This window comes from Triturus cristatus, chromosome 11, assembly GCF_964204655.1.
Source record: "Triturus cristatus chromosome 11, aTriCri1.1, whole genome shotgun sequence".
NCBI classification, from domain to species: Eukaryota; Metazoa; Chordata; class Amphibia; order Caudata; family Salamandridae; genus Triturus; species Triturus cristatus.
Window position 1 is genome coordinate 1,161,247,840 of NC_140594.1, and position 25,339 is coordinate 1,161,273,178.

Genomic DNA, 25,339 nt, shown 5'->3' on the forward strand with positions numbered 1-25,339 from the left:
CACTGGGCCCAATACCTGGATGGGTGCTTTGCTGCTGAACTTGATGACACTTAAATTTATGCAGGAAAATAATGTGCCCACCCCCAACATTTTTGAAGGTTCCTTCAGTTTAGGTTATGAGGCAGCTTTGAGGTGTATATGTCAGATTTTAAACAACAGAATGCACGAGTTCTAGGGTTATGCTAGTATCCTGACTGCAATAGGTGTGAGCCACCCTGTTATAGTTTGCGTGCAAATCATTATTGCTCCTGTGGTTTGGAGGAAGAGCCATAACCGGTATGTGCCCCTTGGGTGGAGAACTTGAACATTAAATGCAGATCATGAAACTTAGTAACTTGTAATATCAGTATAATGTATGACAGAGGCGTATTTTATCCCACTTATAATGTAAGCACATTAGAGAGAACACTTTAACTGATGACAGATTGACAAACTTACTTGATTAAATTTGGGACACACTGAATGTTGGGAGTGTTGGACGTGAAGGGTGACGCCACTGACGCCTCCTGCTTCGACAGAGAGATTCCAGCGTGGGCCATTTTCAAGGCCTGAAAAGAAAACCACACATCCTTTTGAGGAATTTATCAAAAGATACAAAAACAACTTGTAAAAACATATACATCTTCTGCTATTTTCTACCCACTGTTATAAGAAATTGCTGGGCAAATGTGGACCTCCCAATGCCTACTAAGGTGCTGGAAAAGATAACCGTCACTTGGAGTTCTGCCCCCTGCATGGGACTGAATTAATTTTGAATATATGCACATATCTTATTATAGTAATAGAATAAGACATGCAGGACTCAAACTTCTCTTTTAGGAGTTCATGACTTTGCACACAGACTGGGAGTATTTGACTGTTTGCAAAGAGTAATAATCTCAACTATTGGAACTTCTGCTGTGACTTAGTAGGAGCCACCGGGAGAGCCAACATCACTTGAAATTATTCCGTTACAAAATATTGTACTGTGTGAGAATGATTCTGATGCAGATTTTTGAAAGAGAGGAAATTATAAATCATCATCATATTCATCAGTGGTGTATCTAGTTCATTGATTGCTGTTGATTTCACAATAGATACATTATTAAACCAGGGAAATATATTTGGATTGGCACTGGAGCATTTTTCCTTTTTATCTGGAATACACTTCTGATTATAATTTTGCTTATGGTACATCATGTTATGAACATTAGTGTGTATCCTCTGCTGGACAGTCTTGTTTGGGAAAAGGTTCCATGTCAAATTATTGGTCCAATAGAAATTATTCAAATTCCTTGTGCTTTAAAAGTTTCACTAATGACATTATAATGACTGATTCTTTTGAAATTCATGGGACGTAAATGCTGTTAAATGGTTGATGTATGATTTGTCTTCCTATGCTGCCCTGTATAATGAGGGGTCTTTAAGTAAATGCTGGCAATCATAAAGAGCTGTTTTGTTTTCATCCTTACATCATGACAGTCATAGAACAAATGGCCCCCAGGAAATATATAAATTATACCAAGTGGGAGCATTGCAAGGCCTCACTCATTAATTGTCCTAGAAATTTCCAGAAAAGGTTCCTTTGTTATAGTAATGACAGGTCACACTCTTCTTTTTATTATTCTCAAAAACCAGAAAAACCATAAAAGATTCTGATCATTAATCACATGTTTAAGGAGTCACTTGCTATACAAGGTTCCAAATGTTAGAAAGAAAATATAAATGAGAAAATAGGTATCTGGGCACGATGTTTTGGCACATCAAAAGCATAGAGGCTTTACTGAGAGCATGCATGATTCTTCGAGAAATATATAATTTGACTGTATTTGATTCTTAAGGAATTGCCTAATGGCCACTGGATATTGATGTATACATGAAGAACATGAAGGGTTCAGATAGGGAAGCTGTAATAGAATTAGGGAAACTGACAGAAAGATAATGCTCATTGCATTTAAAGTCATAGATAATGGTTTCCTGCTAGTCTCACAATGAGTGTACACAATTTTCATCACATTTTCATCATTTCCCAATCTACTGATCAAGGCCAGCCTCAGATGCAAGCCACGTACAATAAAATTGAGCATTACAAACCATGAAAGCCAATAAAGTGCCATGGCAGCTGATAAATGAGAGCGAAGTATTTGAGCCCTATATTTTTCCACAACAGAAAGAATATTGCTAAAAGAGAAGTTTCATATACCCTTTTCAGTATTGAAGAAATAGTAAGCACACCATGTTCTGTGGTAGGATACCCACATATTATGCACCTCTTACTTAGAGTAAGCTTCATGCAAATCCCTGTCTTTCATATATATGACTGTGAGAGATTCAGGTTCTTAGGATGCATGAAAAAAAACACACTGTCTTCCGTTATCATGGATAAAGGATTCTATTTGAATTCCAAGGCTGCACAAAAGACATGTTGTTAACATTCATAAGCACATCTGCAAACACCAATCTGCTGAGATATTCACTTCTGCACACTTCCATTACTCTGCATGGAGCTTGTAACCCTTTGGATTTGTATCTGAAATTGAAATATTTCTGTAGCTGCAATTACAAACCCATTTTGCTGACTAGTTACACACCATTCCCCACTCATCAAACACAACAGGTATAACTAACGTTTTGGAAAACATTGGATCTTGCTTATTGACCGGTCTTAAAGCTATTTAAGACTGATTGCTTCACTCTTTAGTTTCCTATTTTTCAATCACTTTGGTGGATTTTCAACAACACTATTGATAGTGCTATGTGCAATTCTAATTTTCTTCTAATAAATTCAGCATGAATGTCAATGAGAGTTGAAATGCCATCTATGTAACTGAGCATCAATGATGAGACAATTTGGCATTCTACTTCTGAGGAGAATTATTAAATGTCATTAGTGCACATTGGACTCTGTTATTTCTCAAGTGTCTAGTTCCTTGAGCGAGAACCTCCTTTTGGTGCATGAGCTCTTTTAAAACAATCTGCATTAATATGCCATCGAAATGACCAACAATAATATCATTCAATATGAGAAAAGTGATTTGATGGATAAGTTGCACCAGTCATACTGCTTTGCAGTGGAGTTGTTAATCTCAACGTATATGATGGATAATCATCTCCAGCAACACCTGCTCCATGACCTGCTCTGGCAAAACTCATACTGCAAACATTGTCTGCCTCCTTGGATTCCATTGATGCTGCACTTCAACATGTGCATACCAAGTTGCAATGACAACAACAAGACAAATGCTGTCAAACTTAGCTAGTGCTGTTCTACAAACTAGTACAACCCCATCATCACCATCAATGGTTCCTGTCCCATCTGTGACTGCAACATCTACAATCCTTGGGAGTGTTTTGTCGGCTTTGAGATCTGGAAGAACGTAAAACTGACAATATTGCATCACTATGGGCCAGAAACTGTTCCATATTTTTGGGAAATCACGTAAAGAAAAAGATCACAACTGGAAAGTTTGTACCTTTCTAATTGTAAATAATCTTCCAGAGCATTCAGAAGGTGTGGAAGCAGGTAGAGGGTACTGCATTGATCTATCATTTCACGGTGAGTGTGCTCTCTAGGCTGATACAGAGGTTGAGGGTATGGTCTGTTGCTGTGGGTCTAGGTTCGGAGGACCACCAGGTATCTGTCCAAGTTTGTCCTAGTGGTGGAGGAGCCTTCTGAGAGAGTGAGGATAAGTAGGGTGTCATCTGCATAGGATATGATGTTGAGGCCATGTGGTCTGAGGATGTCGACCGGGGGGGCATTATGTAAGTGTTGAACAGGGTGCGGCTGAGGGATGATCCTTGAGGGACGCTTATGATGATGCTCTTGGGTTCCAAAGTGAAGAGGAAGGATTTAGTGTATCCAGCCACAATATTTAGAAAATGAGCATTATCGCCTGTCTTTTTCCATTCATCATTTTATGTGTAGCTTTACGTATAGTTACAAATATATTCATCAGATATATCTGCCTGCACCCAGAAGTATATGTGTGGTTATATTTGAAATACACTCTTACTTACAATCAGAGACAGGACAAGAAAGGCTGGAATCACAGATGGTTGTTGCCTTAACATATGTTTCTCATCTTTCAGTTCCTCTAATTACTGCTGTATACATTCAGGAAACAAGAAAGGATTCAGTGTGATTGCACTTGTATACATGCGTGGCAGACATGCTGTAGGTACCTATGGATCTGCGGTCTAATGGTTCAGTCTGCACCCACATGTTCCATTGTTAAACAGAGTTGGAACAGAGATCTGAGTTTCCGATCCAACTATTTTTGCTGTTTCAAACTACTGAAGGAGGATGCCATAATCTCTGCTATTCTGTTCCAAGGATTCTTGCACATCTATAAGGAAACAGGTTTGTTTTTCTGCTACTTTTCTAAGGATTGCTGCAGTTACCCACACCATTATCCTTTCTGTTTATCTTGTGTGAGTTAAAGAGACTGGAACTCAGTAAGTGTTGATAATTACTTAAGGATTGACACAGCTTGCTGAAGCCAATATTATTTGTCTATTTTTCATGGTTTAAAGAGACTGTAACTCAGAAAGTGTCTTTGGACACACTTTGATGCTTTTTGTGTCAATGAAGGATCAACATTATCATCTAGTGACCAAACGCAGAACTGTTCTAGGAATCAATTCAATAAGCCTTTGGTGCTATTTTGATTGAAGGAAGAAACCTATAGCAGAGTGTGACTTAACTGTTCTGCTATTAGTGTAGACATAAGAAATGTCATGAACATAGATATCTCACTATAATCACCAGAGACCTGTACTTAAGAATTCTTGGGCACATGCTTTGGATGATATATTAATGTCACTCCCACATTCTTAGTTGATTAATCTTTATGCATTTCTTTTTCTAGATATAAACCTCTACAGAGAGGCAGATAGCCAAGAAATAGTGTGTTAACCAACAGGTGGGTTTCATTCTAGGTGTGTATGATCACTAAGTAATACAGAAATAGTAATTAATTTTTATGATCTTGTTTAGGTATTGACCATTGGATTCATTGCTATCTGCAGTCTTCTCTTCCTTTTTCCCCCGGAGGCCTCTGCACTCTAACATAGTTATTGGAGGTGAGAATATTCTTTAGCAGCCCAATATATCTCTGCAGAAGACGTCAGAAACAATAGTCCCTATAGTTGTAACAATACCTCTATTATCATTCCGGGGATGTCATGATTATACAAAAAATTTTCAACTGAGTATTCCCCTTCTGGACTGACGTGCTAGTCCATCAAAAGTGTATACATGTGATATATGACCCACTCGTTGCAGCCCACAAACCTAATCAGGTAATGCCACTGTGCGAAAAAGACTGCAACATTGGAAGGGATTTGGTGCGGAGGATTTCCGGCACCAATCGCTCTGGGGACGGGAGCTTTTGACCGGGACATTGATTATTCAGCACTCGCTGGCACACTAACTGCCGTGACTGTGTTCCATTTGGATCTATGACATTGTGTAATGCACGGGGGCTAACATGAACAATTGAGAACTTTTGCCCTAACAATGAGAACTGTTCATAATACCAGGAATTATTGTGTGCCCCTGATGCATTCTGGTAATTTGATACTCCACGGTCATGTGACTTTCATACACCTATAAATGCACGTCCTTACGCAACTTGCTGTGAGCTTCCTAAATTCTGTGACCAAGGCAGACGCCGAAACTAGTTAGAAGATGGAAGCGCTTGCGCTGCATTGTTCTGGAATAAAGCGCTTTGTCTCCAGTGATGGGCCTCTGTTCATTTGTTCATGTGGTATGATATAACGGGCTTCTCCGTGCCCGTCAGATGCTGCCCTGAAGGGTCAGGGACTCCTTGCTCGGAGCATTTTCTTGTGGATTGATTCTAGGAGTATGACCCACTCGTTGCAGCCCACAAACCTAATCAGGTAATGCCACTGTGCGAAAAAGACTGCAACATTGGAAGGGATTTGGTGCGGAGGATTTCCGGCACCAATCGCTCTGGGGACGGGAGCTTTTGACCGGGACATTGATTATTCAGCACTCGCTGGCACACTAACTGCCGTGACTGTGTTCCATTTGGATCTATGACATTGTGTACTGCACGGGGGCTAACATGAACAATTGAGAACTTTTGCCCTAACAATGAGAACTGTTCATAATACCAGGAATTATTGTGTGCCCCTGATGCATTCTGGTAATTTGATACTCCACGGTCATGTGACTTTCATACACCTATAAATGCACGTCCTTACGCAACTTGCTGTGAGCTTCCTAAATTCTGTGACCAAGGCAGACGCCGAAACTAGTTAGAAGATGGAAGCGCTTGCGCTGCATTGTTCTGGAATAAAGCGCTTTGTCTCCAGTGATGGGCCTCTGTTCGTTTGTTCATGTGGTATGATATAACGGGCTTCTCCGTGCCCGTCAGATGCCGCCCTGAAGGGTCAGGGACTCCTTGCTCGGAGCATTTTCTTGTGGATATATATATACATATATATATATATATATGTTCCACGTACTCCGTCAATTATCCTGCTCTCAGCACAGCGGGTGCTCCAGCCGCGAGGGCGGAACTCGCGAATTAATTTCAGCCACAGTTTCAAAGATTGCTGCGCACTCTGGTCAATAAGCTATTCAGTAATTTATTGCAATTCGTTGCAAACACGATCTGTACACGATCTGCTGACAAACGCGTTTCAGCCTCCTGGCATTCGTCAATGTCAATAGTGCTCAATTTCCATTTACTATTTAAGCATTTGATTGGTTGTCATGATCATAGCAAAATGGAAATGAAAAGCGGACTTCATGCATACAGATATTCAACGTGGGAAGATTGTCGGCCATTTTAACACTATGTCATGCCACAATTCTCAGTACTCGAGTAAGACATCAAGTTTGGGGGTTCCACGTTATAATTCATAAATAAATAAACAGAATTCTTTACGTGTTACTCTCACATTATAACAACATATTATTTGTAAATCATAAACAAATTCATCCATTTCAATTCACCATTGAGTAAACAGAATTCTAAGCATATTGCTTTTAAATTTCTAACAACACAATGTAAACTAATCATATACGTGTTCATTTGTGTCCCCTGCTAATTGTAACCCAATTGGGGTAACTATATCTCACTGTTTGTTTGTTACTGTTTATTTTTTACTCGAGTTTTTAACAATACGGATCAGCTTTTTCCCGAGGAATACCACCTAATCAAAGAGTCGTGGCGCAAATTTCCACAGAGGAGCCGCCCACCAGAACAGGACGGCGGAAAACAAGGAGAGGAGGGCAGAACAACAAAACAAAATTACGAACCCCGCGTAACGAGGAGCAGACGGGGCGGAAAGAGAAAGTAAACAAGCTCTCCATCATTAACCTTTCCTCTAGAACACTCACTCAAGTGGAGAGAACTGTACTATAGAAAGGGCTCACCTTTTGTCCCACAACACAATGGGACTATACAGCAATGCGAATTGACTTGTATCGATATATACGCAAACTCAAATTGCGTAAAATATTTGCCATGCACCCTGAATCCAAAACAAAACAACTGGACACAGGAGGATCCACCACAGAGAACCTCGCAGGAAGTGACTTGGAAATCCTAACAGTGATGCGGGACTTACAAGAATCAGAAGAAATAGGAGAAGCTTTATTTATGAATTATAACGTGGAACCCCCAAACTTGATGTCTTACTCGAGTACTGAGAATTGTGGCATGACATAGTGTTAAAATGGCCGACAATCTTCCCACGTTGAATATCTGTATGCATGAAGTCCGCTTTTCATTTCCATTTTGCTATGATCATGACAACCAATCAAATGCTTAAATAGTAAATGGAAATTGAGCACTATTGACATTGACGAAGGCCAGGAGGCTGAAACGCGTTTGTCAGCAGATCGTGTACAGATCGTGTTTGCAACGAATTACAATAAATTACTGAATAGCTTATTGACCAGAGTGCGCAGCAATCTTTGAAACTGTGGCTGAAATTAATTCGCGAGTTCCGCCCTCGCGGCTGGAGCACCCGCTGTGCTGAGAGCAGGATAATTGACGGAGTACGTGGAACATAGCAATTGGATTTCCCGCTCCGCTACCGCTTTGAAACACGCGACCAACATTTCTGAGGCTTCGTGAAAACAGCCTCGTTTGGAAGCGCCCAACGGATACCGAGGAACCCCTTCGAAGGACGAGAGAGCCGGAGTCTGATGGCAGCTTCTCTGGAGTTTTCGTCCTCACGCGAGGGAGGTGTGGACAGAGAGACACGCCGAGACGCGAGAAACGCGCAGACGAGCGCTAACGGCTGTGCGGAGATCGCCCCGGTGAGTCCCTTCTGCCCTTGGCATTTTGTATTCTTGTGATTACGGTAGCAACAGCGTTTTGGTCAACAAACGGAAATAACACTGGTTCTCTAATACCTTATGCAAACACGATCATGTTCAGCGACGCTGAACGGCTAGAAGCGGCAGAGACTGTTTTTAAAGGGACAGCACATGGGCAGAGGAGAGAAGGGGAACAACAACCGAATACAACACCTAACAACCTACGAGGCTGGTTCACTAGATTGGAGAGAACCTACGAGAAAGAAATCAGGAAGTGGTGGGAGGCCACTTCCCTACAACGTTACTTGGATGTGGATAGGATCCCGAGGGGCCTGAGAATTTATACAATCCCCTCATATGAAAACCCAGACCCAAACCTCTTAAAGGAATGGTCGGACTACACGAGAGCCTCAGCAAAGGGGATGGTAGAAATCCTCGTTAAGTACGCCAAAAGCGATAGAGCAAAGCTATTGGACGAAATTCAAGAGATTGAAGGCAACATATCTAAAGATACAGATAAGGAACTTATTGACACCTTGAGGGCACGCATGAAAACTCGCCTAGTGGCCTATGAAAACGATATAAAGAGACGCAAACAGAATAAGTTTGCCCGGGACCAACGAGACTACGAGAGCGGTAGGGTGCTGACCTTCGCTAAGAAGTACGACGCACCGAGGAAAGCCCTACAACAAGCAAGAGGTGACACAGTGGTAACTCAGAGGGATACATCGGAATCGGAAGCCGATCTCTCAGAAGCAGAAACACCTCGAGGCCCGGGGGAAACACCGTGCAATACGGATCAGCTTTTTCCCGAGGAATACCACCTAATCAAAGAGTCGTGGCGCAAATTTCCACAGAGGAGCCGCCCACCAGAACAGGACGGCGGAAAACAAGGAGAGGAGGGCAGAACAACAAAACAAAATTACGAACCCCGCGTAACGAGGAGCAGACGGGGCAGAAAGAGGAAGTACACAAGCTCTCCATCATTAACCTTTCCTCTAGAACACTCACTCAAGTGGAGAGAACTGTACTACAGAAAGGGCTCACCTTTTGTCCCACAACACAATGGGACTATACAGCAATGCGAATTGACTTGTATCGATATATACGCAAACTCAAATTGCGTAAAATATTTGCCATGCACCCTGAATCCAAAACAAAACAACTGGACACAGGAGGATCCACCACAGAGAACCTCGCAGGAAGTGACTTGGAAATCCTAACAGTGATGCGGGACTTACAAGAATCAGAAGAAATAGGAGAAGCTACAAACATTCAAGACACGACTCAACTCTTAATGGAGATAGGGGTTAATCAGAGTAGTGGCAGAAGTAAGTTTAAAACACAATCAAAATTCATACCACGAACCCCCTATGATGCCATTGATTGCTTCCATGAGGCCGTAATCAAAGATCTTGACAAACTAAGAACTGAGGACAAGACTCCTGGAGGGAGAAGAAAATATAATCTGACAAAAGCACAATGGGAGGCTGTCAAATCCCTCAGAGATGATCCCGAACTGGTAATCAAACAGTCAGACAAAGGGGGGAATGTCGTAATAATGACAAAGGAGCAATACAAACGGGAGGCCTTACGCTTACTCAGCGATACACAAAGCTATGTGAAAATCAAGAGACAAGATTACAATAGTAGCGTATTGGCCTTCTACAGCCTATTGGAAGAATGGAACAACAAAGGAATTCTAGAAATCAATGAGCTCCAATACATGAAGGTTGAGTGTCCGGTGTTACCTACATTTTACCATCTTCCGAAGGTACACAAGGTCATAAAGGAGCCTCCAGGACGTCCGATAGTTTCCTCACTGGGAAGTCTATTGGAAAAGGCTTCTATTTATGTAGACTCCTTTTTGTTCCCCATGGTTAAGGAACTGAGTTCTTTTATCCTGGACACAACAGACTTTATCCGTCAGATTCAAGGGATCTCCTGGGATGATGAATTATTATTAATAACTCTTGATATATCTAGTTTATATACAAGCATCAGACACTCCCAGGGATTAGAAGCCCTTGAATATTTCCTGAAAAGCCGAGCCCTGAAGTTCCAGGAACATAACAAAATGCTATCACAAATTGTCTCATTTTGTCTGCATAATAAAAAAATTTTATTTGCAGGAGAACTCTATTTGCAGACACATGGTACCGCGATGGGCACGTGCTTCGCCCCCAGCTACGCGAATCTTTTCGTGGGCTGGTGGGAGAAGCACGTGGCCTGGGCGGGTGACAATGAGATCTGGCTTGATAAAATAGCCTTATGGACTAGGTACATTGACGACCTCTTCATAGTTTGGAGGGGCACACACACAGAGGCAGAGGAATATGTGAGGGCTTTAAATGAAAATGACTACAACCTCAAGTTCACGAGTAACATCAGTGGAAAGGAGGTAGCCTTCTTAGATCTCCTGGTCTTTGTGGCAGATAATAAGCTGTGCACAAAACTGTACCGAAAGCCAACAGCGGGCAACACTGTCCTGCACTCTTGGAGCCAGCATCCCCGGAATTTGATCAACAGCATTCCGTATGGGGAGCTTTTAAGGCTCAAGAGGAACTGCTCCCGTTCTGAAGACTTTCAAGAGGCAGCCGATGAGTCTCTATTGAGATTTAAAGATAGAGGGTACAAGAGCAAAGTGCTGCAGGAAGCAGTTGAAAAGGCAGGAGGCAGAAGCAGACAAGAGCAACTCACCAAGAAACAGGTCCATGAGAGCGCATTGGAAGAAGACCAATCTAAGGTCAGATTAATTATGACCTTTTCGGCAGAGGCTCACAAAATCAGGGGCTTAATTCAGAAAAATTGGGGAATCCTCCAAACTGATGGGGTCCTAGGAAAATTGATTTCTCTAAATCCTGACATTACTTTCAGGAAAAGTTCCTCACTGAAATAAATTTTGGTGCGCAGCCACTTTGAAGAAAGACCGAGAACCAAACCAACCATAACCGGGTTCTTTCCTTGCATGAGCTGCAAGGCGTGCAAAAACTGCAAGAAGGTGAAAGACTACGCAGTACCAGGTAAAAAGTGTAAAAGATTTATTGACAAACTTCTTAACTGTAATTCCAGTTTCGTAATATACTGCCTGGTTTGTCCGTGTGGACTGCAATACATTGGAAGCACCATACACCCAGCAAAGAAGCGCATCTTGGAACACAAAAGAGCCATAACTAATAGGGACAAAACGTACCCAGTGGCGAGGCACTTTGCTGGGTTGCATGGTGCTCAAAGTGACAAACTGACATACTATTGCATAGATCAGGTCCCAGCGGGAGAAAGAGGAGGGGACAGAGTCAGGTCACTGAGACAGCTAGAGGCAAAACTCATAGTGGAGCTATGCACCAAAACCCCAGGGGGGCTGAATCAGGAGGAGGAACTCTGGTCCTTTATTGGATAAAGGAACGAAAAACCAAACGCTGTCCCTTTGAAACACCTTGACAATGGGAAGGAATGGCATCTGACCACTCAGACAACTATGATTTAACAATGGAAGAAAGCCCATTCAAGGCGTGATTTTTGTTAAAAACTCGAGTAAAAAATAAACAGTAACAAACAAACAGTGAGATATAGTTACCCCAATTGGGTTACAATTAGCAGGGGACACAAATGAACACGTATATGATTAGTTTACATTGTGTTGTTAGAAATTTAAAAGCAATATGCTTAGAATTCTGTTTACTCAATGGTGAATTGAAATGGATGAATTTGTTTATGATTTACAAATAATATGTTGTTATAATGTGAGAGTAACACGTAAAGAATTCTGTTTATTTATTTATGAATTATAACGTGGAACCCCCAAACTTGATGTCTTACTCGAGTACTGAGAATTGTGGCATGACATAGTGTTAAAATGGCCGACAATCTTCCCACGTTGAATATCTGTATGCATGAAGTCCGCTTTTCATTTCCATTTTGCTATGATCATGACAACCAATCAAATGCTTAAATAGTAAATGGAAATTGAGCACTATTGACATTGACGAAGGCCAGGAGGCTGAAACGCGTTTGCCAGCAGACCGTGTACAGATCGTGTTTGCAACGAATTACAATAAATTACTGAATAGCTTATTGACCAGAGTGCGCAGCAATCTTTGAAACTGTGGCTGATATATATATATATATATATATATATATATATATATATTATCTACTGGCAGTCGCCAGTAGATAGTTATAGTTAGGACCGAGTTCCCATAGGAAATCTGAAAATTATATTTTGAATAACTTTGGCGCCGGTTGACTTATCTTCGTGAAATTTTCAAACCTAATGGGGTGCTCCGCTCAGCTCCTACCCTGAAAGTCTCATGGTGATTCGTCAAGCGGGGGCTGAGAAAAAAGGGGGGTCCCAAAACGCATTTTCCCCATGCATTTTCCCATAGGACCTTTAGTCGAAGGTACAGCCCGAACGACTGAACAGAATTACTTGAAATTTGGCAAAGAGGTAGTCCTCAGGTCAGGCATGTGCCTTTTGCTTAAATGGTGTAAATCCGTTCAGTAGTTCCTGAGAAAATCAAAAGTAAAATCACATATATATCTGGGCGGAGCCTAACCACACATCTCATCGTCAGATCTGATTGGCTGTCAGCACTTCATCCAAGAAGTGTTGGCAGCCATCTTGGGACCAATATACATGATAGCACCTCATTAAAAAGCATTGCAGTTAATAGAAGGTTTTAAGACTTTAGTTACATTATAAATCATTTGTTGATGGTACCATACTCATTTTAGAAATTTAGGTGTGTTCTAAGGTGATTTTACCATGTGAAAAAGCCTTCTGCTGTGATATCATGAATCATGTTTGAGAGAAAACTATTTTCTCATGCTTTTCCCACAGAGGTTTGGAAGATGATCTATAAGCCAACTGAGAGCATATTTTCTGTAAATTCACATTATCTTTCTCAGTCAAGTGAGAATGAAGTCTGACATTCTCAGTAAAACATGTACATCCAACAAGGGCAGAGACTGTCAGTTGATTCCTTTGTGTTCTACTGCAGCTTCCCAGAGTGTTCTAAAGAACAACTAGAGCGCTAAAAGTCCTACTTATGACAAACGTGTGGCACACCTGAAGCCATCTTGGTTGGAATAAAGTGGTAATTCTTAAAACATTTAATTTAAAAAGGAACAAAATGAGGGGGTTCATTTTGCCATAGAAAGTATGATTAGTGCTGCAGAAAGAAAAATTAGGGCACATTTTGAGTGACTTCTCAAATCCTCTTCTATTTCATTAAAAAATTCTGACATGCAGACTGAAACATGCACTTTCAATACCAGCAGCAGACTTCCCTTGTGAGCAGTAGCTTTACTACAGTGATCTAGTAAGCAACTAGAGTGCTAACATTCTGAATTTATGGCAAATTTGTGACACATCTGAATGCCTTCTTGATGGAATCAAAGTAAACAACTGAAAGTATTTCCTACTGAGGAGACTGTAGTAAATGAGGAAATTAGGAAACATCATAACAAATAAGTCTCCCAAAATGGCCACCAGAGACAAAAGAGCCCAAATGTAGCCAAAATATCACCCAGATGTAGCCCAAGTATAGCCCAATTACAGAATGTCCCAGAGTGTTCTAACAAACAACTAGAGCGCTAACAGTTTTACTTATGACAAAAGTATGGCACACCTGAAGCCATCTTGAATGGAATAAAGTGGTAACACTTAAAACATTTAATTTACAAAGGAACACAATGAGGGGATTCATTTTGCCATAGAAATTATGATTAGTGCTGCAGAAAGAAAAATTAGGGCACATTTTGACTTCTCAAATCCTCTTCTATGTCATAAAAAATCTGACTTGCAGACTGAAACATGCACTTTCAATACCAGCAGCAGACTTCCCTGGGGAGCAGTAGCTTTACTACAGTGATCTAATGAGCAACTAGAGTGCTAACATTCAGAATTTATGGCAAATGTGTGACACATCTGAATACCTTCTTGATGGAATCAAAGTAAAAAACTGAAAGCATTTCCTACTGAGGAGACTGCAGTAAATGAGGAAATTAGGAAACTTCATATCAAATAAATCTCCCAAGATGGCCACCAGACACAAAAGAGCCTAAATGCAGCACAAATATCACCCAGATGTAGCCCACATGTAGCCCAATAACAGAAGTGTGCAAAACACTTATTTTTTGTGTATTTGCAGTTTTATATAGTGCAGACTTGTCAGGTATCGGAATGCTTTACATGAACATTGGTTACATCACACAAGATCAAATTCATTTTGGTTGTAGACATGGGGAGATTAAGTGATTTGACCACAATCACAGAATGTTGAGCTGAAGCAGAAACTCCAACCTGGTTCCCCAGTTGCAAAGTCTGCAGCTCTGGAAGTAACACCACATCTTCTCGCCAAGGTGCAACATTTAATCAAGTGGTCAACTGGATAAAAAAACATAAAGATTACAAATAATTTAAAAGTTCTTTGTCGCTATTTGTAAACTCAGAAAATATGCCCTCATTTTAGTTTTTTAGAGCACTAACCATAATTTTGATGCAAATAAGACCCTCTCATATATGTAATTTCTAAAGGAAATACTCTAGGTATTACAGTTTTGATTACATCAAGATGACGTCAGGTGTTCCACACTTTTGTAATGAATATAGAATGTTAGCAATCTAGTTGTTCATTAGGAGACTGTTGAGAGGCAGAGGCCAGGGGCACGAACTCTGAAAATTGAAGGCAGGTAGGAGAGTGCAGAGGCAACAATTTGACCACACTGGGCAGACAGGAAGGGCAGTGGCAGCACAACAGACTATGGAGGGCAGTGGAAAGGGGGGCAGGGGTAACAAACCAACAATACAGGACTGGCAAGAGAGGCTGTGGCAATATAATAGACCATTGTGGGCAGAAGGAAGAGGCAGTGGTAGTACAACCATACATGCCAACAGACCCGTTTCAGCCAGGAAACGTCCAATGTTTTTAAGCTCAAATGGGCTTTATTTGATCTCTCTCCTGTCTACAATCTCCTCTTTTTCAATGTAACTCAAAGGGGAAAATCAATACCCCAGTTTTTTTTCAAAATCTCCCTCTTACCAAGTTCAAAATGTTCGCAAGTATGGTACATTGAATCATGGTAGGCAGGAGGAATTGAGGTAGGGACATGGACTCGGATAACAGAGGACAGGAGGGACATGGAGAGGTGCACCAAACTGACCCTACAGGGCAGGCATCAGGGTTTGCAGCAGCACCATCCACCACACAGCGCATGCGGGACGGGAGTGCAGCACAACAATCCATAGAAAGCAATAGGGAGGGGACAGGACCATGCACATGGACAACAGAGAACAGATGGGAAAGAGGCAATGGTAGCTAGCTGACCATAATGGACAGACAGGAGAGAAAGCTGCAGCATAACAGACCATAAAGGGCAGGAGGGACGGATCAGGGGCATTACAATGGAACAGAAAAGCCAGGAATTAGGGAATAGGGGGTCTGCACATGGAAACAGAGGGCTGGGGGCAAGGTGGCAGGGCAGGAGCAGCAAGATGACCATGGAGGTCAGGCAGGATGGGCACTAGAAACAAGACACACCATGGAGAGCAACAATGAGACTATGGTGGCATACAAAAAGACCATGGAGGGAAGGTGGGAGGGGGTCAGGGGCAGCTAGCTGACCACACAGGGAAGGTAGGAGGGGCCATGGCAGCACAGAAGACCATGCATGGCAAGTGGGAGGGTTAGTGGCAGCACAATGGCTATGATGGGCAAGAAGGAGGGTGCAGGGGCATGCACAAAGGACCATGGAGGATAGAAGGGAGGGTCAGGACCTGGGCACAGACAAGAGAGTTCAGGGGAAGGGGCCTCACAACAGACCTCGTGGGGCAGGCAGGAGGAGCAGTTGCAGCACAACAGATCAGGGAGGGCAGAAGGGTGTGGCAGTAAAATGGACCATGGAGGACAGGAGGAAGGGGATAGGGGCATGGTATGTGTACAGGCAGGGTGGAGGTGGCAGGGACAGGTTACAGTCACCTGACAATGCTAGGCAGGTGGGAGAGGAGTGCCAGCTCAACAGAACACTCAGAGTAGATAGGAGTGGCAGGTCCATGGAACATAGTGGGCAAATAGGACGGAGCAGGGGCATGCACAAAGACATCGGAGGGCAGGGGGAAGGAGAATAGGGGCAGCAAGCTAAGCACAGAGGCTAAGCAGGAGGTCAATGATGGGCCATAGAATTGGGCAATGGAGGGCAGGAGGAGTGGACTGGTACATCATGCTAAATGGAGGGCAGTGGCAGCACATCAGACCATGCATGGCAGGAGGGAGGAGGCTAGTCCATGAATTCAGACAACAAAGGATAGGGAGGATGTGGATGGGGCAGCAAGCTAACTGTTCAGAGAAGGTGGGTATTAGGAACTTTATTGTTTTTAAAATGTGTGTCTGTGCGAACTACTTAAAATATGAACAAGTATGAAGCATAATCTCACTTTTATTCAGGAAGAAGAGGACGTTTGTGACTGTGACTCTGGGCTCACTTGGCAGAAACAGCCCCTGACCCTCCACCCACATCGCAAAATGTAATTCCCATGAAAAGGGTGGGTGGACGCAGTGTTATATAGAACATAGCCCTGAGAGCACGATTGAAAATGAAAACTACATGTAGTATATGGTATAAACTATGCACGAAAAAGTGTGATATAAGATGAACCGGGGCGTGAAATATAATATGCAATACATTGTGCGCAATGACAGATTCATTGGAGAGCACGAGATAGCACAGGCACTAGCGCGTGCTATGCGATATGCGCCTTGGAGTGTAATATGCACAGGGCAGTGTTGTGTAACATAACTAGTCTCTAAAGTTGCAATATAAAATATGTGCTGGGGAGTGTAACGTTGCATATGCACTGTGACAAAGATATGGATCCCAGATTGTAAAATGTATGGCATAGCGCTGTGCGTTATAACATACACATCGAGGAAGGCACGTTAGATGGGGCAATATAACCCTTGCGAAGGCAAGTGTGGCATGACATATTCACAGGGTGGTGTTACAGTGCACATGAGCTAGAGAGTGTCATAGCATACGCACTAGCTGGTGGAATACAACACAGAGGTGTGAGGCAATCGGCGGGCACTTGTGGGTGTAACACAGCATTGGGCTCAGCCAGGAGCACGCTGTGACTCTCAAGTGAGGTTCGTCTCCTTTGCAGAGAGTAAAATAAAAAGTATTACACATCCGGCGGTGGATGTGTTTTTTATTAACCGTGAGGTGAGTTTCTTGCATCGTTTGGTCGAATTTTTGTCGAATCCCCTTTGAATGGCTTGGTGTGCGTGTGTATTAAATGTGCCGGTCAATAGCTACCCATGTTTGTATAAATAAATGACAAGGGTGTCTACTTGGAGAGTAACCACCGGCGGGGGCGCTGGGATTAGGCACGGTAGGGCGTCAGACACGTCAGAGCTTCACTAGCGGTGTAAATACATTCCATGTGGATTCATTCTATGCATAGTCGCCTTTTAATGAATTTCATCACGCAAATCGTCATAGTGATAGGTACATACAGTTTGTCCAGCATGTCCTAGGTGTTTCTATAAATATATATATTTTTAAAATAATAAAAAACAAAGGCCGGCCCCGGGGGATGGGGTCCCCGGAGCCATAAATGGCCTGAGGAGGGTGGCAACACAGTCCCCTCCTAAAGAATTTAAATAAAAAAAAGGCCATGACCCGGGGGTTGGGGTCCCCGGGGCCGATTAAGGCCTTGGGAGGGCCAAATTAATTTTTTTCAACAAAAAAAATTAGGGTGCAGGCCCTGGGGAATGGGGTCCCCAGGGCCAGTAAATTAGAAAAAGAAGGGGGGCCACACAGCCCTCCTTCTTAAAAAATAAAATAAATAAAAGACCGGCATCGCACTGGAGGCCACACCCCCTCCTTGCAGCACTCTGCAAACGCACCCCCTGGCCAGTTGTAAGTTGGGGAATTAATTCCCCTTCAATACTGAGGGTCCCTGAGGGCCAACTAGCCCAACAGGTATCTCCAGTGTGCGCCAGGGAGCTGCGTTGCAGACAGGTGTTCTGAGGCCACGCCCCTTTTTACACCTCTATGCAACGCAGCTCTGTGGTGCCTACTGGAGGTACCTAGTGGGCTAGTTTGACCCTAGGCACCCTTAGGATTCAAGGGGACTTAATCTCTCAACTTAGAACGGCCACAGGGCGCGTTTACACAGTGGTGAAGGGAGGGGACGGGGCCTGAGGTGACGTGTGCAAACACGCCCTGTGGCGCGTTTTAAGTTGGGGAAATAATTACCTTTCAATCCTGAGGGACCCTGGGGGCCAACTAGCCCACCAGGTGCTTCCAGTAAGTGCCACTGCTCTGCATTGCAGAGAGGTGATGCAGGCCGTGCCCCTTTTTACACCTCTCTGCAATGGCGCTTACTGGACGTACCTAGTGGGCTATTTTGCCCCTAGGGATCCTCAGGGTTCAAGGGGACTTAATCTCCCAACTTAAAAAACGGCCACAGGGCATGTTTACACAGTGGGGAAGGAAGGGGACGGGGCCTGAAGTGACGTGTGCAAACACCCCCTATGGCGCATTTTAAGTTGGGGAAATAATTACTCTTCAATCCAGAGGGCCCCTGGGGGCTAACTAGCCCACCAGGTGCTTCCAGTAAGTGCCACTGAGCTGCGTTGCAGAGAGGTTGTCCAGGCCGTGGCACTTTTTACACCTCTCTGCAACGCAGCTCTGTGGCGCATACTGGAGGTACCTAGTGGGCTAGTTGGATCCTAGGGACCCTCAGGATTCAAATGAACTTAATCTCCCAACTAAAAACGGCCACAGGGCGTGTTTACACAGTGGTGAACGGAGGGGACGGGGCCTGAGTTAACGTGTGCAAACAAATGTAAATGTAAATGTAAATTTAAATGTAAATGTATGTGTCTTGTAAAGCGCACTGCTGCCCTGAGGCGTCCTGGCGCTGTAGACCGCTGGGGAACCCGTCTGGCTATCCCTGTGAGATGGTCCCTCCAGGGTATCTCCAAGGTGAAACCAGGCATCCCCGGCGAATGTGGGGGGCCGTTGTGGAGATGAGGCAAGCTAATGCCCAGAGTTGCCGAGTGTGTTCCTGGTTAGAGTAGGTACCGAGGCGAGAATTATCGAGTCCGTTTTGACCCTGGTCCACGACCCTGCCGCGTCGGGAATTGAACCCTGCTCCCTGGCCGATTCTCTGCTTACGGATCTGCCGCCTCTAACCAGTGAGCCACACCACCACACACAAGCCCTGTGGCGCGTTTTAAGTTGGGGAAATAATTCCCCTTCAATCCTGAGGGACCCTGGGGCCAACTAGCCCACCAGGTGCTTCCAGTAAGCACCACTCCGCTGCGTTGCAGAGAGGTGGTCTAGGCCGTGCCCCTTTTTACATCTCTCTGCAACGCAGCTCTGTGGCGCTTACTGGAGGTACCTAGTGGTCTAGTTGGACCCTAGGGACCCTCAGGATTCAAGGGGACTTAATCTCCCAACTTAAAACGGCCACAGGGCGTGTTTACACAGTGGGGAAGTGAGGGGACGGGGCCTGAGGTGACGTGTGCAAACACGCCCTGTGGCGCGTTTTAAGAGGTAGTTTTAATCCCCTGCCCTATTATTTACTAGGGGCTTACAGAGAAGGTCATGCTGATCACAGGGGGACCCCAACGCATAGTGTTCCCTAGTGTATGTAGGTGTTTTCACTGTATTCTGAGTGTCTTTTAACATAGCACTGGCTCTAGGACTGGTTAGTCAGACTCAGTTACCACCAGTATCCGTCTGAAAAAGTTGAGGGTACAGGATGATTTTGCAACAAGGCTTCTTTCTGCCCTTCTGTTTGTTCTTTCTGCACGTTATCCTTCTTCCTGCAATTTTCTTCGTCTTTGAGGACTTCTGTTGCTTCTTTCTGCATTTCTTTTTTTTCTTTCTGTGTGTTTTTTCTTCTTTCTTCACATGTCCTATCTCTGTAGGCATAGTTAGAAATTAGCATTTAAAAAACCTTTGAAATTCACTGAAAAAACCATAGGTTTCAGGCACGTTATTCACAGAAAAAAACATAGGTTTCAGGGGCGTTATAGTTAGCTGGACTTTTCACTCGTACAAAACCATTGAAATTCCCCCGTTATAGTTAGTTCAGCTAACTATAACTCGCGCGCCCGCAATGCACTGCTGATGACGTCACATATTACATCACTCATGACATGGTCAGTGACATCACTCATGACATCTCTGAAGTGCACCAAATGCAAGGCCTGTAGCTATGGCAAAAACACTGCTTCCTACACATTGGGTCTCTCGAAAAGAATAAAGAAAATAACAGATTATGCTGTCTATGTTCTGCAATGCCCTTGTGGCATGAGGTACGTGGGCAGCACAATCCATCCGGTGCATAAACGGGTGTTACAACATCTAAGGGTGATTCGCAATGGCGACAAAACATACCCGGTGGCACGACACTTTGAGTCACACCATAAGAAAAATGAGCAGGGTCTACTACTGTACTTTGTAATCGATTGCATACCGCCCAATGCCGGGGGGGGGAATCGAGAGAAAAAATTAAGGAAACTAGAGTCATGTTACATTCTTGCTCTCAACACCCGTACCCCAGTAGGACTTAACATGGAAGAGGATTTAATTACACATCTATAAGAACTAGTATATTCAAGATTAATAATATGTTTGATCATCAGCCTTCCTCCTCGTAATGTTTTTAATCATGACCTTTGTTATGTAATTATTTTTTGTGCACTTTATATATGTTTTGTTGGTTAGATAAGACTTGGTTAAAGGAGAGACACAGTAAAAGCCCACTAGGGCGTAATGACAATGTACATTAGGTGTATTGAGTTTTGTGTTGATATTCCTTCTGCCGCTACATTACCCACTGGGGTTCTATAGCTCATTTTCTTGCTAAGAGTCGAGTAAGCGTTAAAATAATTGGACGCTTAGGCATGTCCAATCACATGAGAACAATGAATTTCTTTTGTGTTTTAGGATTGTTAGGCACGCTAATTAATGGATTCTTAGGATGATATTAATCTAAAATGAGTATTAAGTTGTTTTGAATGTCAATACATTGTTTAGCACGATATTTTGCGGCTATATAAGATATTATTTCTTAATCTTGTACATATGTGTTTTTTGCAATGCACCAATTGGAATGTAACAGCGCTGTGTCCCCAGAAACTACAAGTCTTTTTTCCAACTCACTGCGTTTGTAGTCACATCACGTGACATGTCACAAGCACAAACTTGTATAATGGTCGGTTCAAACTTGTAACGATTGTTGGTGATCAAGCCTGCAGGACAGGCGAAACGCATTCAATCGGCTGACTGGCATAAAAAGCAATTGAGCCAGTACAAGGCGTCGTCATCCTTGGGTTTGTTTCAAGGCGTGTGGTAATGTTATGTGGACTTTGCTAGGGTAGTCCGCGGTCGACGACGCACCCTCTGTTCTGGAGCAGCGGCGGCTGTTACTCAAGCGTGGAGGAGATATATATATATATAAAACCTACTGGCGAATGCCAGTAAGGAGTTATAGTTAGGACCTAGTTTCCATAGGAAAAGCGTTACTTGTTTTCTCAATATCTTTGGCGCTGGTTGAGGAATCTTGGCGAAATTCTCCAAACTAGTGGCCCGCTCCAGTCAGCTCCTGTCTTGAAAGTTTTGGGGTAAATAGCCAAGCGGGGGCCGAGAAAAAAGGGGGGGTCCCAAAACGTGTTTTCCCTATGTAATTTTCCATAGGGAACTTTAGACACAGCTACAGCCCGAACTGCTAAACGGAATTACACCAAATTTGGCAAAAATGTAGGTCTATTTTCAGAAAAAGACCTTTTTGTTAAATGGTGTAAATCCATTCAGTAGTTCCTAAGAAATTTGAAAAAGAACAAGTTTCGATATATAGGGACGCGGTGGATTCGCCAACCCACCCGGGCACTATCGTCACTGTGATTGGCTGCCAACACTCAAAACCAGGAAGTGTTGGCAGCCATCTTGTGACTCTGTAGAACCGAGTCACAAGAAAACAGTGAAACAAAGATAAAAAACAAGAAAAGGGGGCAGGATAGAAACACCCTGACCCCCTAGGACCGCTCAGGGGGTCCCACAAGGAACCACCAGGTCCAAAAAAAGCATTTTTTTAAAAAAGGTAAGTAAAATTCATGCTGGGGTCATTTAATTGAGTCCCCTGGGTGGGCCAGGTCCCATGGGCATTGTCCAAAAATATTAGAGGGGGCCCGTGAGGGCCCCCGCAGCCCCGTGGACCGCCACCTGCGCGGGGCTATGTTGATAATATTCAGGAGGGCTCGCGGCACTCCTGCAGCACCGGGGACCGCCACCCCCCAGGGCTTGTTTAAATTGTGGGGGGCCTCCAAGGCCCCCCAAGCCCGGGGACCACCACCTTCCGGTATTAAATTAAAACTGTGTGGGGGGCTCGAGCCCCCCTCACATGCCTTGGGGACCCCACTTTTGTAACTGAAGAAAGTGCTGTCATCTCATGTAGACCAGGAGCCAGGGATGTATTTAAGTAGATTTATTGTTCAAGTAAGATGGTACAGGGTGCCCCACCGGGAGCAGCATCCTGCTGCTCAGCCCCTTCAATCTAACTGATCACTCTTTCAAAGCATGCACACACTCCCAACATTCCATGACATCACACTCATGCAGGCTGAGCAGTCAGGACTAGACAGTATAGGATATAACATATCTCCTTCCTTTAGAAACAATTAAAACAACAAGAAGCAAATTGAAGGAACAAATCACATTTCGTCACTAGGAAATAAAATCAATTAGATCACGAAAATCACTTTAGATAAGTAAATGCATACCTATATCTCAACATCAATCAATTAACATTCTAGGATAATAAGATCGACAAGATCAAATAAAATGATAAGAGATAAATGATTTATCTCTAGTTCACATAAGAACATATAGCATATTAATAGTATTCTTCATATAGAATGGTATTGAAACATGTAAGATCACATTAAAGATTGCACATGTTTCATGCAGGGTGCAAACAAAACATATCGCAAACGTTTCAGGGAAAATGCCTCAAAACACTTACCAAGTACACCCTAAAGAACATCACACCACATCTATCTCCCTCTGCTAAAAAACATGAAAGAAAAACGTGAACATGTTCCAGCATGGATGTAATAACGTACAATAATTGATGTGCGAGGGAGAACAAAAATATAATGCACGCCAAACATTACAGATTAATAGCATAGCACTTCCTATGCAACCCTGACGTGCGATGCAAAAGATAAAATAATGCCCCCGACAACTACAAAACTAATTCTTGAGTACTCTGCCAACGCAACCCTGACGTGCGAAGCAAAGCACCTTCCCAACACAACCCTGACGTGTGCAGGACATTCCCAATGGAACCATGACGTGCGAGGGACACTGCCAACGCAACCCTGACGTGCGAGGCAAAACACATTTCCAACACAACCATGATGTGTGAAGGACACTCCCCATACAACCATGACGTGCGAGGGACATTGCCAACGCAACCCTGACGTGCGAGGCAAAACACATTTCCAACACAACCATGACGTGTGAAGGACACTCCCAATACAACCATGACGTGCAAGGGACACTGCCAACACAACCCTGACGTGCGAGGCAAAACAAATTCCCAACACAACCCTGACGTGTGAGGGATATTCCCAACGCAACCCTGACGTGGGCGGGAAAAACAAAAATAAAATATTGCACGGGGTACACCTAGAATGGACAAAGTACTCTACACAAACAGAAATCACTGTGCACCTGGAAATGTAATTCATACTAATACTTTAAAGAATACGCACTTATCCAAAAGTGCAACCACACACACACTGAATGTTCACTTACATACTGAACACAATTAAATACCAAGAATTCGCCAACGACATAAAACAAAACACATGCCAAAATTACGCACTCCCTTACTGCTCACATGTACCACAATACACATGCATTAATTGCGCAGGTAAAATATGTAAATTTCTTCTTGCTTGTTTATCAGATTTTTACCAAAAACAATAAACTAAAACAACACAAAAGTAGTCACCGTTGTCGTCCATTCAAGTGTAGATTGAACACCATTATGCCATGCTCCGATGAGAAACTCAGCATGCGGAAATAGAACCTCTTCATAACAACCCACAAAACTAGACTTCGTAAGTTATTCATCAAATGCAGCAATATCATGGGCAAATCGTGTAAAAGTTGAAGAGCACCCGAGGTTGGACTGTCAGAACAGTGCATTCAAAACTTTAATGACTTTGACAACCAAAAAAAAAAACGTGGTTGTCAAAATTATGTAGGGCATAAAGGAAATCAATGACTGCAGGCCTCCACAAGATGGCGCCACGTTACCAACGCAGAGGCGGATGGCTCATGGCACAAACGTGCATTCTCTGTCTCTGCACAATGATGCAGACGTCACCAGGAGACAATACTGCAGGAGGCAACCAGGAGCAAGATGAAGGTGAGTGGCGCGTGCACCAAATCCCACTCGGATTCAAAAGGAAATAGTATTGTTTAACAGTTTAGCAGTTGCTTCCCCACGTTTTCCTTCATATAGCCTGCACTAATTTTCCCAAATCTACACGTGTCTCCCACGCAGTAGAAACATCGCAGACAAATGCGCCACTATGTGCCCCTCTTAACTGCAGAACGCCTGGTTAAAAACGCTCGACAGTCTCTTGTTTGTTTTTTTAAGATGAAGGTGGTTAAACTGGCAAGATAATAAAACAAATGTCTCACCCCTTCCGTTTGTCACTACTAATCCACACGCACCTTGGAATTTGTAAAAATAGTTCAGATTGATGATCCAACACGATCCATAGCGTGCCTTCTTACAAGCTTTAAAGATGATGTTAGTCACGCAAGTTAAACACGCAGATTTAATTACGAAAGCACCATTTCTCTCCGTTGTCACTTGTCAACAGACTTGCACTCTGACCTCACATCGACCTTGAATGTAAGCGTGAAATTTGCCAAACGCTTCACGGGACCCGACTCATGCCCCCCGATTTTAGAATGCTTTTACGATGTACTCTCCCAGCCAAAGTGAATGTTTCAACATCTGTGTAT

The 25,339-nt window shown here is 43.3% G+C and overlaps 1 protein-coding gene across 3 annotated transcripts in view; it reads right to left on the reverse strand.

Annotated features, from left to right (window-relative positions):
• The window catches only part of LOC146788638 (putative cation-transporting ATPase 13A4), a 619,876-nt gene that overhangs the window by 110,001 nt on the left and 484,536 nt on the right, over positions 1-25,339 (reverse strand). For all 3 annotated transcript variants that reach the window (XM_085635832.1, XM_085635831.1, XM_085635830.1), the window contains one exon: positions 439-548. In XM_085635832.1, the coding sequence (XP_085491958.1) occupies positions 439-548 (110 nt within the window). The remainder of the gene's footprint in view (positions 1-438; positions 549-25,339) is intronic.